Here is a 14,513-nt window from a genome sequence, read left to right as displayed (position 1 = left end):
CTGCAAGTGGGTGTATATTTTCAGCATGTGTGCTGCTGAATAGCCTTTACACATTTGAAACTTTGTAGCTTTGTGTGCAGAGAGAAAGACCCTGTTAACATCATAAAGAAACATAGCGTGTTACAGTAACTCAGGCTTTCAGTGGACTGTGACTGCCAACTTTCCAGACTGAAGGCAATTGGCTGCGAAAGCTGCATCAATGTGAATAATGTATTTTCTTTTTTGACTGATCAAAGTGCTGAAAGTAAGCAGTGCATGTCTTTGTCTGAAGTAGTGTGCTTTCACATTTAGAAAGCTTCTGTTTGACACATAACTTGTGATCATTAAGGAGATTTAATTGATACATCACTTTTATATAATTACATACACTATTAAAACATGGCAAAATTGACCGAGCCAAAAATGAAGCTTTTTTTTTATTTTATTTTATTTATTTATTTTTACCGCCCCGAATTACAAAATAGTCTCAAAGGGCTTCACTAGCTCACAGTTCACAACGAAAGATCAACAATATTTGCTGGTCCAGAACCCCTATTGGAGCAAGCATATCGAAAAGGGAATTTAAAAAAAAATAAGAATACAAGGAAGACATCCTCAAGCAGGGATCAGAACATGAGGGATCACTTTTCATGATGCCCAGGATGCAAGGGATGTGGATTGGAGGACATTTATCATATGCTACTACTATACAATGTTTGTCTAAATATCATGGGTATTCATTTAATGAGCAGTCATTTATATATCTGCCCTTTTCATTTAGGTAGTTCTAAGAATGAATACTTAGACCATTTCAATCAAAACTGAATATTGCGTAAGAGTACTTAAAGATAAACATGTATAGTAAGTTATACGAAATGTAGGAAATGTTTTAAGCACTTGTTTTAAAAAAAAGGAAAAACTAAAAAGCATAAGGGATAAAAGATTTTTGATTAAGTTTTGAACATACTGGCTTTTTCATTGATTTTTGTTGTGTTTGGAATGTAGTTCACTGATTTTCTGTGCCAAAATGGACACAATAGTAGACACAAATGAATGGACTGGAGGATAAACTCGTCATTAAATATAGCCCAATCTGTTCTTTTAACAGCAATATGTTGATTTAATTGAACATTTTAATGGCACCCCTAATTGTTCTGCCTGTCACTATATGTTGTCAGCCTAATTAGATCAACACAGACATATTTGTATATTTTTAAATAATAAATTTAAGACTAATTAATTGAAATTGGATCAGCTCCTACAGCATCCCAGACACTCTCGGGTGCCCTGGTTGGAAATCGCTGCTCTACTATGTGATTAAATAAATGTAAGCACTAACTGCTGACTTGGATAGATATCCTGTTGGGAAATGATTGTTCTGAGAAAATTTGGTCAACCGTGGCTGAAATTTGATTTTAAAAACATGTACACGTGTGCCTCACCGTAACCAGCTAAAAACCTTCTGGAAGTGGACAAAATAGATTCAAAAGTATTTGTCCATGCATTTTCTTCCTGCATGGCATTGAAGTTAATTGGAAGTCACTTTTCCTTTGTATTGGTGTAGAATACTAAGAATGCACATGAATTGTAAATTTGGAGGATTCACTCCAAAAAATTATTCAATCAATTGTTTTCAATCATATATCATAATTTGTCTAAGACAAGTAAGGAAAAAAATGAAAACTTAAAAGCAACGCCCCCAAATTCTCTCTCTCTCTCTCTCTCTCTCTCTCTCTCTCTCTCTCTCTCTCTCTCTCTCTCTCACTCACTCACTCACATACAAACACACACATACACACACACACACACACACACACACACACACACACACACACATGCAAAAGTCACCTCACCTTGAGGTGTATTTGCCCAAAGCTAATCCAGGAGCATGGAGGAGCATGTGTTACTAGTGAACTGACAGCTGGCAGAATGTCACATTATAATGCGCAAAAAAAAAATATATAACATCTCAGTTGATTAAAAACCTTTCAACTTAAGAAGGGCGTGTCAGGAAAAAGTCATTAAAGTTGTGGAACGTGAATCCAACTGCAGCCTTGCTAATGTGCCCATTACCACTAACAAAGCACAGAATATTGATCCAATTGAGAGTTGGTAGCTCGTTGTACGGGAGACAATGTGATAACATGTGCATTTGAATGTGTGATTATAGGACACTGGCATTTTTTTGACTGTCATAAACATCATCCTGTTAGTTAAAGACTATGCCGTCACTTATTGTTTTGCCTTCCACAATTAAAACTAAATTGCTCCTCAATGTCCCGAAAGACAGCTTAGCTGTTAGAGGGGGACACATTAGAATGGACCTCTAACAAGTTCTATCATATTCATTAGCTCTGCAGTGCACACACACACACACACACGCACACACACACGAAAATAGGCCTATTTTCTCTGACTTGACATATCCATATTAGCTTGGCTGCTGGTGTCCCCTGCAGTGTTTTTGTCACGCTGTTGACAGGCCAATCAGGGATGCTGTCAGCTCACTTCTAAAGAAAGTAGCTTTTGCCTAAATTTGAGGAGCGGGACCTCATTTTCCCTATATAGGACATTAGCTGAGTGGACAGTGTCTATTTTTTTCCAGTCATCCGAGGGCAAACCGACACTACAAAATATCACCATACATACTTCAGGAAACGACAACAGGATATTACAAACAACTGCAAACTTCAAAGTCTTATGGTTCTATCAGAAAATCAACAGTCAGCTCAACTTTCAGAATTTAAAGTTGAGTCAGGACAAATGTCATTATCATATTAGAAATTGTTTTATTTTTTCTAAAAATAACCTTGATTGAAATCAAAAGACTTTTTGAATTATACTGTATATTTTTGAAGGTATTTGCTGAAATTGCGCAAAGCCTGACAAATTCTGACTCTTCTACTTTATCAGAACATCGGTGCCTTCATTCACGTTGGTGGTTATTGTGTTTATTGTGCAGTGTTCAGCTAGTTAGCAATACCTACATCCCAAAAATACATGGTCCCTGCATAACATCCATTGCAATGACTGCTTGTCCGTCTCAATGTCAGCAATGAGTGCATGCACGTCATGGAGAGAGAAACGAAAAAAGTTCGGGGTAGTATGGCATTATATCTAGAATGTGAGCCGGCCGGGGCTTCGAGCTGGTGTACTTGCCCACCGGTAATTTATTTACAGTATTTTATTGAAGCCTCGTTGTCAACTGTGGATGCCATAGAGAGAAGGCCAGCCATCATGTTGACAGGGGCTTTTTTGCTGGTTGTTTTAGAAGAAACAAGCCCCACGACGATTCGGTGGCATTTTATTCCAGCCAATGTTACAGGGCGATGTGGAGGATTCAAACCCAAATGCAGGAAAGACAGGCAGGCACAAAAATAATGTAATTTAATCACAACAAATAAAATAAGGGAAACCATAAACTCAGAAAAAGAAAAAATGTAAATTCAACCAAAGAAACAACAAACAAATTACCAACCAAAAATCAGGAACAAACAAATGCAACTCAATGGAAACAATGACAGAATCAAAGTGACAACAACAACAACTGAAAAGACCTGAACGGAAACAGGAAACTAAATACACTCCAAACCAAAAATGCGACGATGATGAACACCTGCACAAGACACAATTTGTGCAGGGAGCTAATTGAAGTTGGCCAGGGCAGGTGGTCACAATCAAATGATCAAAACAAAGACACAAGAGCCAAGAAAATCATAAATAACTAGTAACAAAACGGAAATCAGCACAAACCCAGTCCATGAAAAGGAACAAACCAAAACCGCACATGACCCCAACACAGAACACTCCAGTGGTGATCTCTCAACCATTGAACATAACTGCTTGTCGCTATTTGCTTCAAGGGGGAAACAGATATTGAGAGATGAACATGTAAATAAGTTGTCTTCAGATCATACTGACAAAATCCAAGCAAAATACCAAACACATTATTTTCAACTGCACCTGTACAAAAAAAAAAAACCTTGCAAGATATTCAAACGGCATTCCAGGGCAAACCTTCTCAGAACAGTTTCACAAGGAAAAGGGTGTGTCTGGACATGTTGTGATCCAAATCCCCAAAGCACCCCTGATGACCTTTTTTAAGGTGATGGAGGATTCATTCATACATCGCTGGATAATGTAGAATAAGGCCCTCTCACTCTATTTCTGATGTTTAGCCCAGCTTCTCAGAGAAGCAGAAACGATTGCTCATTCCTGTCACTAACAGCGTTTACGACATCATAGAATTATGTGATTTCAAACTTTTAAAACGTGCCTGATTGACTTATTTGGTTTAAAAAATAAATCCCAATATGTAAAGTAATTCCGTTTTACTCTAATCGCATAGGTGGTGCTAAATTATAAATCATATAAAAAATGTTCATTCTTTGCAGGTAATATAGTTCACTTCTCCACTAAGGCCTCAATTACTGTAAGTTGACTGGAACAGACTGAGACTGCAGCCAAGCAGTCTGTATTGTGAGCCGGGGCTTCAGGCTGGTGTTTTCCTTTGCATTGATTATGCAGAATACTAAGATAATACAGAATACTCTGCAGCCAGTCCAGGTTATACTCCAGCTCTGAGTCAACTCCAGCTCACCCGTGGCCTAAATGAGAATGTACAGTGTAGAAAATTGATGGATGAATGCGTTGTAGGCTTTAGTTGCACTTAATTGGTTGTGATGGTTGTTTTCTGTTTTGTTGTAAACTCGCCTGGACTGCCACAGTGTTGTATGTTTGCTGTAATTAGCAAGCCTATCTTTATCTCTGTGTGATGCAGAGATCGAACGGGGAGGCTGCGGTGATCCTGGCGTGCCAGCGTTTGGTCTTCGCACTGGCGATGGATTTCAACACGGAGATGTGCTGACCTTCTCATGCCAGTCTGCCTTTGAATTAGTTGGCGAGAGAAGCATTACGTGCCAGCATAATAACCAGTGGTCTGGTAATAAACCCAGTTGCATCTGTAAGTACTCAAGTATTATCTTTAGAATTGCTTTTTTGCTATACCCCCCCCCCAAAAAAAAAAAAAAGAAAAACTACCTCATTAAGCGGTCTTTTTTTATTTCCCCTTTGAATTCAATTGCTTTTCTGTCTATATTCTCACTTAATTACTGTTGAATATGACCTCATTTCTTTCCATTTGTCCTTTTTCCTTGTAGTCTCTTGTTTCTTCAACTTCACGGCCCCATCAGGAACCGTGCTGTCACCAAACTATCCTGAGGAATACGGAAACAATCTCAACTGTGTATGGTTGATCATTTCTGAACCCGGGAGTCGCATTCACTTGCTCTTCTCTGACTTTGACCTGGAGCCACAGTTTGACTGGTTGGTGGTCAAAGACGAAGGTGAGGAAGCAATTAACTATATTGGTGACTGTAATTTGTATTAATAATGGATGCCTGATACTCATTTTGTTAAATTATGATGACAGTCGTGAATATTTGTCACATTATATATATATATATATATATATATATATATATATATATTATATATATATATATATATATATATATATATATATAGTGGAGTAAATAAGTATTTGATAATACTAATACTAATAAATAACAGTCTCTGATTCTTATGTCAGCTTCAATTTAGACGTCATAGAAAGAATATTATAGGAAAATATAGAGAAAATTACATGAAATGAAAAATTAAAAAAATGACTTCCATGTCATTGAGAGAATCCCTAGCAAAACATGATCTAATACTGGGTGCAACACCCTTGCTGGAAAGCACAGCAGTCAGATCTTTTTTGTAGTTGCTTACTAGTTTTGCACGTACATACATAGAGTTTTGTCCACTCCTCTCCGCAGATCATTTCCAAATCTATCAATCATGTGGACATCCTGTGTACATTCAGTTAATAGCCACACAGGAGATTAGATCAGATTTTTTTTAAAGCTATTTTACCTTATCATTGTAAAGGATACCTTTACCTAATTAAGAAGTTCTCAGATAAAATGCTTGATTATTATTGTCTTAATATTTGAATTGTTTCATTATTTTGCTCCAAAAAAATTTTCTTCATGCTCAGAACACAACATAACTTCAATATTGTTGCGTATTCTACTAAATATAGTATATCTAAAATAAATAGTAAAGGCTAGTGACAAAGTAAATCAAGTTGTGGTGCCATGTGACCGGCTGGTCATTACAGCTAAAACTGTGTTTAATTGACTGACTATAAACTTGTCTCTGCAGAGATTCTTATTTCTCTGACAATGTTTTTGAAAATTGCAGGGCAATTAGGACAGTTGTACTGGGTAAACTGAAATTAAATTTTCAAAGTGCCAAAGTCTTTCATCTGACATGACTTTGTATCAATCACGACAAGTTGCCTGCTGTCCTGCAACATTTTTGATTGTATGGTAAGGGGGATATTAATGTATTGACCTATGGTGGGCGTCCAATATACATCCATCCATTTTCTTTAGACGCTTATCCTCACTGGGGACGCTATACAACATTATAACTTGATCGCTAATTAAAAGCTCCTCTTTTGCAGTGATATTGTGAAACAAAAAGTAAAATTACCCAGGCAGGATAGAGACATTTACCGGGCAGTAACTAAAAGGGATGGTCCAGACGCGCACTAAAATACATGGCTAGAATGCACTGCCTGCCAACCTTCTCCAATTTAGGAAAGCAACCAAATATAGTGAGAAAGCCAGTCATTGCTTCAAAATAAACTGTTCTACCACCATAATCAGACAATTTTTGCCATGCTTTGCGATGTAATGTGGGAGACAATACCTCAGCGGGCGACCAGTAAGCGCCCCTGATTTCATGCAGGAACAGGGAGAACATGAAAATTCCACACAGAAAGGCTTGAGCCGGAAGTAAACCCACAACCTCTGCACTGTGAGGTAGATGTGCTGACCTGTCTGCTAATGTGCCGCCACTATTATTATTATTATTATTGTTATATACAAGACCACAGATCTGTTCCCAGCATGACTTTTTATAGCTATATAGCTGAAATGTCAAATGACAAAGGGCATATATTTGAGCCTAGTCCTGTCCACAATCAGGATTTCTATTTTGAATTTCATTCAAGTCCCTGACAACAACTAAGCCAATTTATTCACATCGTATTGCTGTACGTAACACAGCCACCTGAAGAGCTTCCATTTGATAGAAAATTGCTATATGCTGTGATTCTAGCTCCTCGCAGACAGATATGAAACTACTTTGCACAGACATTCACTTATACCTGTCCAAGATGTGCCCTATTTCCTATTTAATAAAATAGCTAGACTGTCACCCCCTCAAGAACTATTGTAGCGTTCTGCATCACAGGTCATGATCAATATTTAGAACTCAAATTTTTGTCATGCAGACTGAATAGTCCCAGAATTAATATGAGATTGCACATTTGGGTAAAATAGCTGTGATGTTGAGGGCATGGTGATCCCTTTATTGTCAGTCTCCAGATACATTCAAAGGCCGCTTCTGTGATCAGCTCTTCAACCTGTTGTCCGAATCATTGAGGTCTGCCTGCTGCTTTATACCTCAGCTTCCTTGATGAGTCACTCGCGTTCAAAGGACTGACACCTATAGTACTATGCATCTTTTTGGAATGTGGGAGGAAATCGAAGTACCCGAAGAATATATACCCACGCAGAGACGGGAAAAAACTTGCACACACAGGAAGGTCTGTGCCGGAAGCGACCCCCCCACCTTTCCACTGTGAGGCGGATGTGCTAACCAGTCTGCCACTTTGCCGTTTTACCCTAATTCCCAACAATGATTTTGTTATTGTCAAGATCAACATCTGAACATGTACCTGGATGAGAAAATAGTTAAAAGGGGCAAAAGTAGAAACAACAAAAAATAGGCAACATGGCAAATGCCCTGATTATATACACTCTGGGCCTCTGTGCAGATTTTAAATAGCATTGCTCATGAGTCACACAACCAATAACACGTTTGTTTCCTTTCAGGTTTATCTGAACCCACCACGTTTGGAACGTTTTCTGGAAAGGATGTACCATCTCAAATTGCATCACATGGACATATCATGAGGCTGGAATTCCAGTCAGATCACTCCAATACGGGGAAAGGCTTCAATATCAGCTATACAAGTATATGTTCTTCATGCTTCACTGCCTTCCTACTTTGAGACACTTTTCTAATTCTGACCATAATAATGTCAGCATACTGATGTTTTTTTATTTGCCCTTTTGAATGCAGTACATTTTACATTCAGCATCTCTTTCCTGATTGCGTAGGATTATTTTTGTAGCATCTGTCACCGTATCAGACAAAGCAACCAAACGAAAAAAGACAATATGGAGGCAGGAGTTAAGTTGAACAAAGACTTCACTGAAGTTGACAGGTAGCAGGGGAAGAAAAACATTCTGCTCCAAGGTTGAAAACTCCAGAAAATTCCAATACAGCTGGCAAAGATCAGGAGCGGGTGAACAGCAATTGATGAGAGACAAAAAAAGGATGTGAAGACAGAACATCAACAAGAGCAGTAGACTGAAGACGTGACAGCGTTACACGCACAGAATCGAAACCTGAAAAGTACAAACTTTTCCTGAATTACTGAAACTGGTAGCAGTATTCTTAGATGGCGAGGAAGATACATCTACTGTATACAGAAAGGCTGTGTTTCTAGATTGTATTCATTTTGCATCAGACAATAATGGCCACAGAGCACGCATTTGACAGAGTTGTCAACGTGTCATGATTGTGAAAACGCTACATTTTTAAGATTTAAATAATAAATACTCTACTTCATATATAACATTGTTTATACTGTAATTGTGTTTCTTTTAAGCATTTGGCCAGAATGAGTGCCATGATCCAGGCGTTCCTGTCAATGGGCAAAGGTACGGGGACCAGTTTCAGCTCGGCAGCTCTGTGGCATTCCGATGTGACCAAGGATTCATTAGGACACAGGTAAAATAACCTTTAAAAAAAAAAAAAAAAATCAGGCCATTAGATGTTTAGACTGACTTTTGTATTACTGTAGTTTATCCAAGCAAAACTTTTTTGTAAATCTGACAACTGAAATTCACAGGGGTCAGATCAGGTCACCTGCATCATTCAAGATGGAAATGTTGTTTGGTCTGCAGCTGTACCTCGTTGTGAAGGTAAACAGACTCCTTCTGTTTCTGCTATGCAAGAGTATTTCAATTACTGTTTGAAATGTTCGCCCTGACAAAGCATTCTCCAATGCTTTTGTATCCTGACCTAACTTCACTTGTGCATTGTAGAAATTCCGTATACTACTGTAAGTCCTTTTTGTTATCCACAAACTTCTTGTTCAGCGTTACTTTTTGATATGTATTTCCATTGTTTGTGAGAAAAATATTAGATTATGTAATCACTGTACACTTAAAAGATACATTCAATGAACATATAGTGAGCCATAATTGTACATAATACTTAATGCAGATGGAGTTTACTAAATGCAACTTTCAAAGTCTATATATATCTTGAGCTTATGCCGTCCACAGTAAAAACAAAAAGTGTTTCAAGCTCATTAAATACAGAGGAGGAGAAGAGTAATATTCTTTCCTTATTTGAATTGGACAGGAAGAAAGGCCATTTATTTTTATTATAATTGGATGTCAGAATTGCAAAAGCTCTTACTGGATGCTGGTACCACATTTAAAGATATGTCTCTCTTATAGGCTTTATCAATACACTAACATAAATAAATCTTTTTCACAGCTTTGTAAATCATTAATGTACAATGTCACTTGAGATAATTTAACAAACTACTCTCACTCTTTTCTGTAAAATTTGTAACTGAAGTTTAACAATTACAAATACAGTACATATATTATGTATAAAGATTATTTTTGTGAACCCAAAAGTATCGCTATCTCTACTTATAGCTAACCAAGAAAGCAAAGCAATTAGGCTAGATAAAAGCACACTATTTGTTAAAGGTGAGAGTTACAACTGCTCCTACGATCTGGTGATAACAAGTTGTCCAAGCTTGATAACATTTTAACAAACCAATCAATAATTCTATACGGTTCTTAAAGTGTTTTTTTTCTATGTTTTTTTTTAATTCATTTTATTCCAATTAGGAAATAAAGGCAATCTGTTAATGAAAACATGTTTACCTCATAATGTGCTATGTCATTTAAATGCTAATAATCCAAAAGAACCACCTCCTCATCAATTTCATATGTGGCGATGTTAAATTCCCTCAGATTTCAAAGTATTCAAATCTCAGATACTCTCTTTACCTGCTATTGAAATATGCTCTTCATGGTCAATTACCACTTTGTACAATATTTTGGTCAATAAGACTGGTTGCTTTTTGAATTTGCCAAATCTTTAAACACATTTTTCTCAAAATTGGGGCTTTAACGTGTCAATTGTTGAGCTATCACCATGTATTACATCTTAAGGGATTATTGTGATATATATATATATGAATAAAATTCAGGCTCTGTTGAAGGTGTACAAGATCACTTATGAATCTGAATGTTTGTACAATGTACAATTTAGACATGTAAAAGGAATTAAAATAATTTGGTCAAATGTTGGCTCCGTAGTGGTGAAAAAGGAGGTTGCGCATTTCTACCAAGACCACAAAACTAGAAAGGAAAATGTATTCTCCCCGCTGTAGTTGAGTTTACATGCTGTGCACCTTTTCACTGTAGCGCCATGTGGAGGTCATCTCACTGCACCTACTGGAGTTCTTCTCTCTCCCGGTTGGCCTTCGTTCTACAAGGATTCGCTCAACTGCCAGTGGGTGATTGAATCACAAGCGGATCACGCTGTGAAGATACACTTTGACAGGTACGATTTTATCTTATTTCCAAGTCACAGGCACTTTCACGACCACCACGGCTCATCCGTTTCACGTTTGCAAGCTGAACCCTTCTGTACTTTGATGTCATTTATAGTCGATAGCATGTGGCAAAATGGCCTCTCCCTGAAATAGATAAAAAGACGGGTGGATTTTGGTTCCTACTTCATATTCCAATATTATTACTGTGTTTCTACGGATGGGGCACATAGAATATATTCTTTACTTGACTTCGCATTTAACCAATTTTCATACACTTACTTATGAATTTCCTTGACTGGCTATATTTGAAAATCATGTAGTATACATCGTTAGCATGCTGTGATCTATTGACAATTTAGTAATGTTTTTATCTTAAGCTCTCAGATTGACGACAGCATTCGTTGGCCTTTTTCAGCTTTCGTGTGCGTATTTTATGGGAATTTCAGTCACTTTCTTTTAGTCAAGTGATATGTCAGATAAATGCAAACATAGTAGGTAGTGCAGTAAGTGATTATTATTGGAGTTTCATTTTTCCTTCTGGAATTGAGCCATAAGCAGGAAGCAGCATTGCATGAAATTGCTATGGGTGAAATCTATCTATTTTGGAACTTTAACATAAAGGCCACATCACCCTCGAAGCCTATAAGGCATTCCATTTGTGGAGGATTGGAACAATTTAAAACTATGCAAATGTGTTGCGCAGACACACATTTGTGTTTGGTTTTATATGGAAATATTCAGGTCATCTTAGATTGCAGCTTGTGCTTTTTTTGATGGTCTGCTATATTGTTTTCTATCCCAGCAAATTGCTAATTGCATTCAAATAACAGTCTGTCCCTAAAATGTTTACTCTTTCATAATGATAGCTTTTTGAAGCTAAGGCTTCTCGAGTTCGAGAAAGTTGTTTAAGTAGTTAAAGTGTCTTTTGGACGGGAGTTTGTCACTTGTATGCACAAGAAGCAGTACCACGATGTATTCACCTGCTACATAGTGATTGATCGCCAAATCTTGTTGTTTTCTCTGCATACAAAAGCTAACATTAAAACAATAACTGGCTTTTGATTGTTTAGTCTTCTAATTTAAAGGCGTCAGATAGTAAACAAATATTTCCTTTTTTCTCCTTCCCGCAAAGGTGTGTGTCTTCTCATGATGTTGTCAATTCTTCCACGTCTGTCCAGGTTTCAGACGGAAGTCAACTATGACACATTGGAGATAAGGGACGGTCCCTCCTCCTCCTCCCCCTTGATCGGCGAATACCACGGAACCCAAGCACCGCATTTCCTGATCTCCACGTCTAACTTCCTGTTCCTGTTGTTCACCACTGACAACAGTCGCTCTGCGGCGGGCTTCAGCATCAGATACGAGAGTAAGGCACAGATGCGAAATAACAATATAGCACATATGAAAAATATGGAGATTGCATTCAAGTCTTGCGGTCACGAGTGGGTAATGATATGTTAGCCATGTACCGTCATGCTTGCACGCTTGACTCTGACATAAATATACATGTGTGTGATATGAATTCCAGGTGTGAAAATGGAGTCGGACTCTTGTCTTGACCCTGGTATTCCAGTAAATGGGCGTCGCCATGGCAGCAGCTTTTCCATTGGCTCCCGTGTCTCGTTTACGTGCGACCCCGGATATACTCTGAGTGATCAAGAGCCCATCGTTTGCGAGCAGAGTCATCAGTGGAGTCACGCTCTTCCCAGCTGCGATGGTGAGCGTGCTTCTTGAAAACTCGAGAGGGATCTTCTTTCTTAAGCAAACAGCTGATTGGACTTTTGGTGGTGCTCATTCTTACATACAGTTGCAAGTGTAGGTACATTTTTTTTTTTGGTCTGAAAGCATAGTTGTCAAAGTCAGATATGACCATTTGTGAAAAACAAAAAAAAAGTTCTGTAATGTTTTAAATATGTTTTGATTTGGTAACAGCACATTAAAAATAATTCAATTATGCTAGCAGGATGACAATGTGAAAGATGTGCAACATATTTTGAGAGAAATCATGAGCAATCATGTAAAACAAATTAGTTTTTAATTGGATTCAAATTGAAGCATACACAATTTTGGAATAGCACGATCATTAAAGACAAATATTTATGAGGAAAATAATAACATACCTGTATGCATCAGTCATCAGTCATATTTTCCCCCAAATTGTCTTTTTTTTTTCATAAATTCTGCCAAAGTGTGAAATCTTAAGAGCACAACTCTTGATGTGTCTCAGTCATTGCGTAGTTTTGGCAAAGACCCACATATGAGAGGTCAAAGTTCACATTTGGAGAAACAAGTGGTGGATGATGTTTTTCAGATGTTGGCTTTCACTCAGCACCACCAAATCAAAATCACTGCCAACTTTTTTGCTTTAGTTATTCAGCAGGGCATGTGGTGGAAAACAAAGATGATACAGTATATCTTGAATGGTCCTCAGATCAACAGCAGCCCTTTTTTTTGGCTGCAGTTGCATGTTTGGCATCTCCTGCAGCTGGCAACTCTGTGTTTGTTCTGCGTAATAATTCTTGCAATAGTCGACTAATCTGCATCGTCGCGCACCTACTACCTTTTTATGGTCCGCTTTTTTTTCCAACAATTGATTCGGACAGGCATGAGCAACGGTCCTTGCTAATGTGAAACAAATGAATCCATTAAATATGTGGTGAATTAAAAAAAAAAAAAAATCACCACACCAATCTTAAATATTGTTGACAAGGGGGATCATATGAAAAAAAGGTCTAACTGAAAGCTAGTTGTCAGATAACTGTAACAAATTAAAAAAACACTGCATACTCCTTTTTTTCTAAATTAAATTATTGATGAAATGCATTAAGTTCCATGACTTGGTCTTCTAAATGTCAAGGTCACAGCACTCTTCCCGCCACTCCTCTGCGTAAACAACATTGCTGAGTTTGCCTCCAAGGATTTTGTCCTTGGGGTGAACCACTTTTACGCTTTGGGTGTTACAGGGTTTGAAGTGCATCGGTATATTATGGTCAGAGAAAACCCTTCAGTTTATCTGTCAAACCAGCCACAAAAAAGACCGCTACATTCTATCTCCTGTTTATCCCCAGGGCAGGGTGCAGTTGCCTTTCTCGTCCTGGCGGGTTTAAGGCCCAGTTAAACTATCCACAGGTAGTTAGAGTGGCCTTGATGTGTGTCTGCGCCTTCTGTCTTCTCAGTGGCTGGGTTTTTTTCTATAATCATATCAAATCATATCCCCCTGATAAAAATACCGTATTGTTTTCATTAGCATACGCTGGATACCTAAGAATATACAAAGGCATTCTGTATTTGGATGTGTGCCTTTTAAATTCAAACCCAAGCAAAGGACCCCATCCTACAGCCACACAGACAAGATGAGTACACTACAACCAGAAATAAAAGTTCAATCAAAACCACTTTACACTTCACAAATAAAAATGATTACCCAACCCCCTCGCCCACGTCACGACCACCACCATTCACCCAAATGTGTGAATGTGTGGGAATAAGCTGAGCCAATTCAGTGTTTAGAAGGAAAATAATTGAATGATCGGCTGAAATGGGCTGGCACTGAATCAGCTGAGACTGCAAGTTTGTCAGCTTTGTGCCCCACCTGAACCAACACTATGCTCCATTAACTGTAATGGAGACACCTCCCTATATTATTATTGCATTTTATAGGTGTTTTTTTTTTTTTTCCAGAGTGCCTCTTCATTTGGCTAAGGTGCTGTAATAGAACAAAATGTCACAACACGGCAGTGAACCATTGGCGAATAAATTGCAAAGC

The 14,513-nt window shown here is 38.0% G+C and overlaps 1 protein-coding gene across 1 annotated transcript in view; it reads left to right on the top strand.

The window, feature by feature from the left end:
- The window catches only part of csmd1a (CUB and Sushi multiple domains 1a), a 371,307-nt gene that overhangs the window by 248,191 nt on the left and 108,603 nt on the right, over nt 1–14,513 (top strand). Inside the window, exons 13-20 of the mRNA XM_088414132.1 lie at nt 4,760–4,942; nt 5,139–5,324; nt 7,929–8,069; nt 8,771–8,892; nt 9,014–9,086; nt 10,617–10,755; nt 11,926–12,113; nt 12,276–12,464. Of these exons, the coding sequence (XP_088270258.1) occupies nt 4,760–4,942; nt 5,139–5,324; nt 7,929–8,069; nt 8,771–8,892; nt 9,014–9,086; nt 10,617–10,755; nt 11,926–12,113; nt 12,276–12,464 (1,221 nt within the window). The remainder of the gene's footprint in view (nt 1–4,759; nt 4,943–5,138; nt 5,325–7,928; nt 8,070–8,770; nt 8,893–9,013; nt 9,087–10,616; nt 10,756–11,925; nt 12,114–12,275; nt 12,465–14,513) is intronic.

Source organism: Hippichthys cyanospilos, chromosome 4 (assembly GCF_059441005.1).
Source record: "Hippichthys cyanospilos isolate Australia breed blue-spotted pipefish chromosome 4, RoL_Hcya_1.0, whole genome shotgun sequence".
Lineage (NCBI taxonomy): Eukaryota > Metazoa > Chordata > Actinopteri > Syngnathiformes > Syngnathidae > Hippichthys > Hippichthys cyanospilos.
The sequence above is the reverse complement of the archived record's forward strand: the minus strand, read 5'-3'. Positions and strand labels throughout refer to the sequence as shown.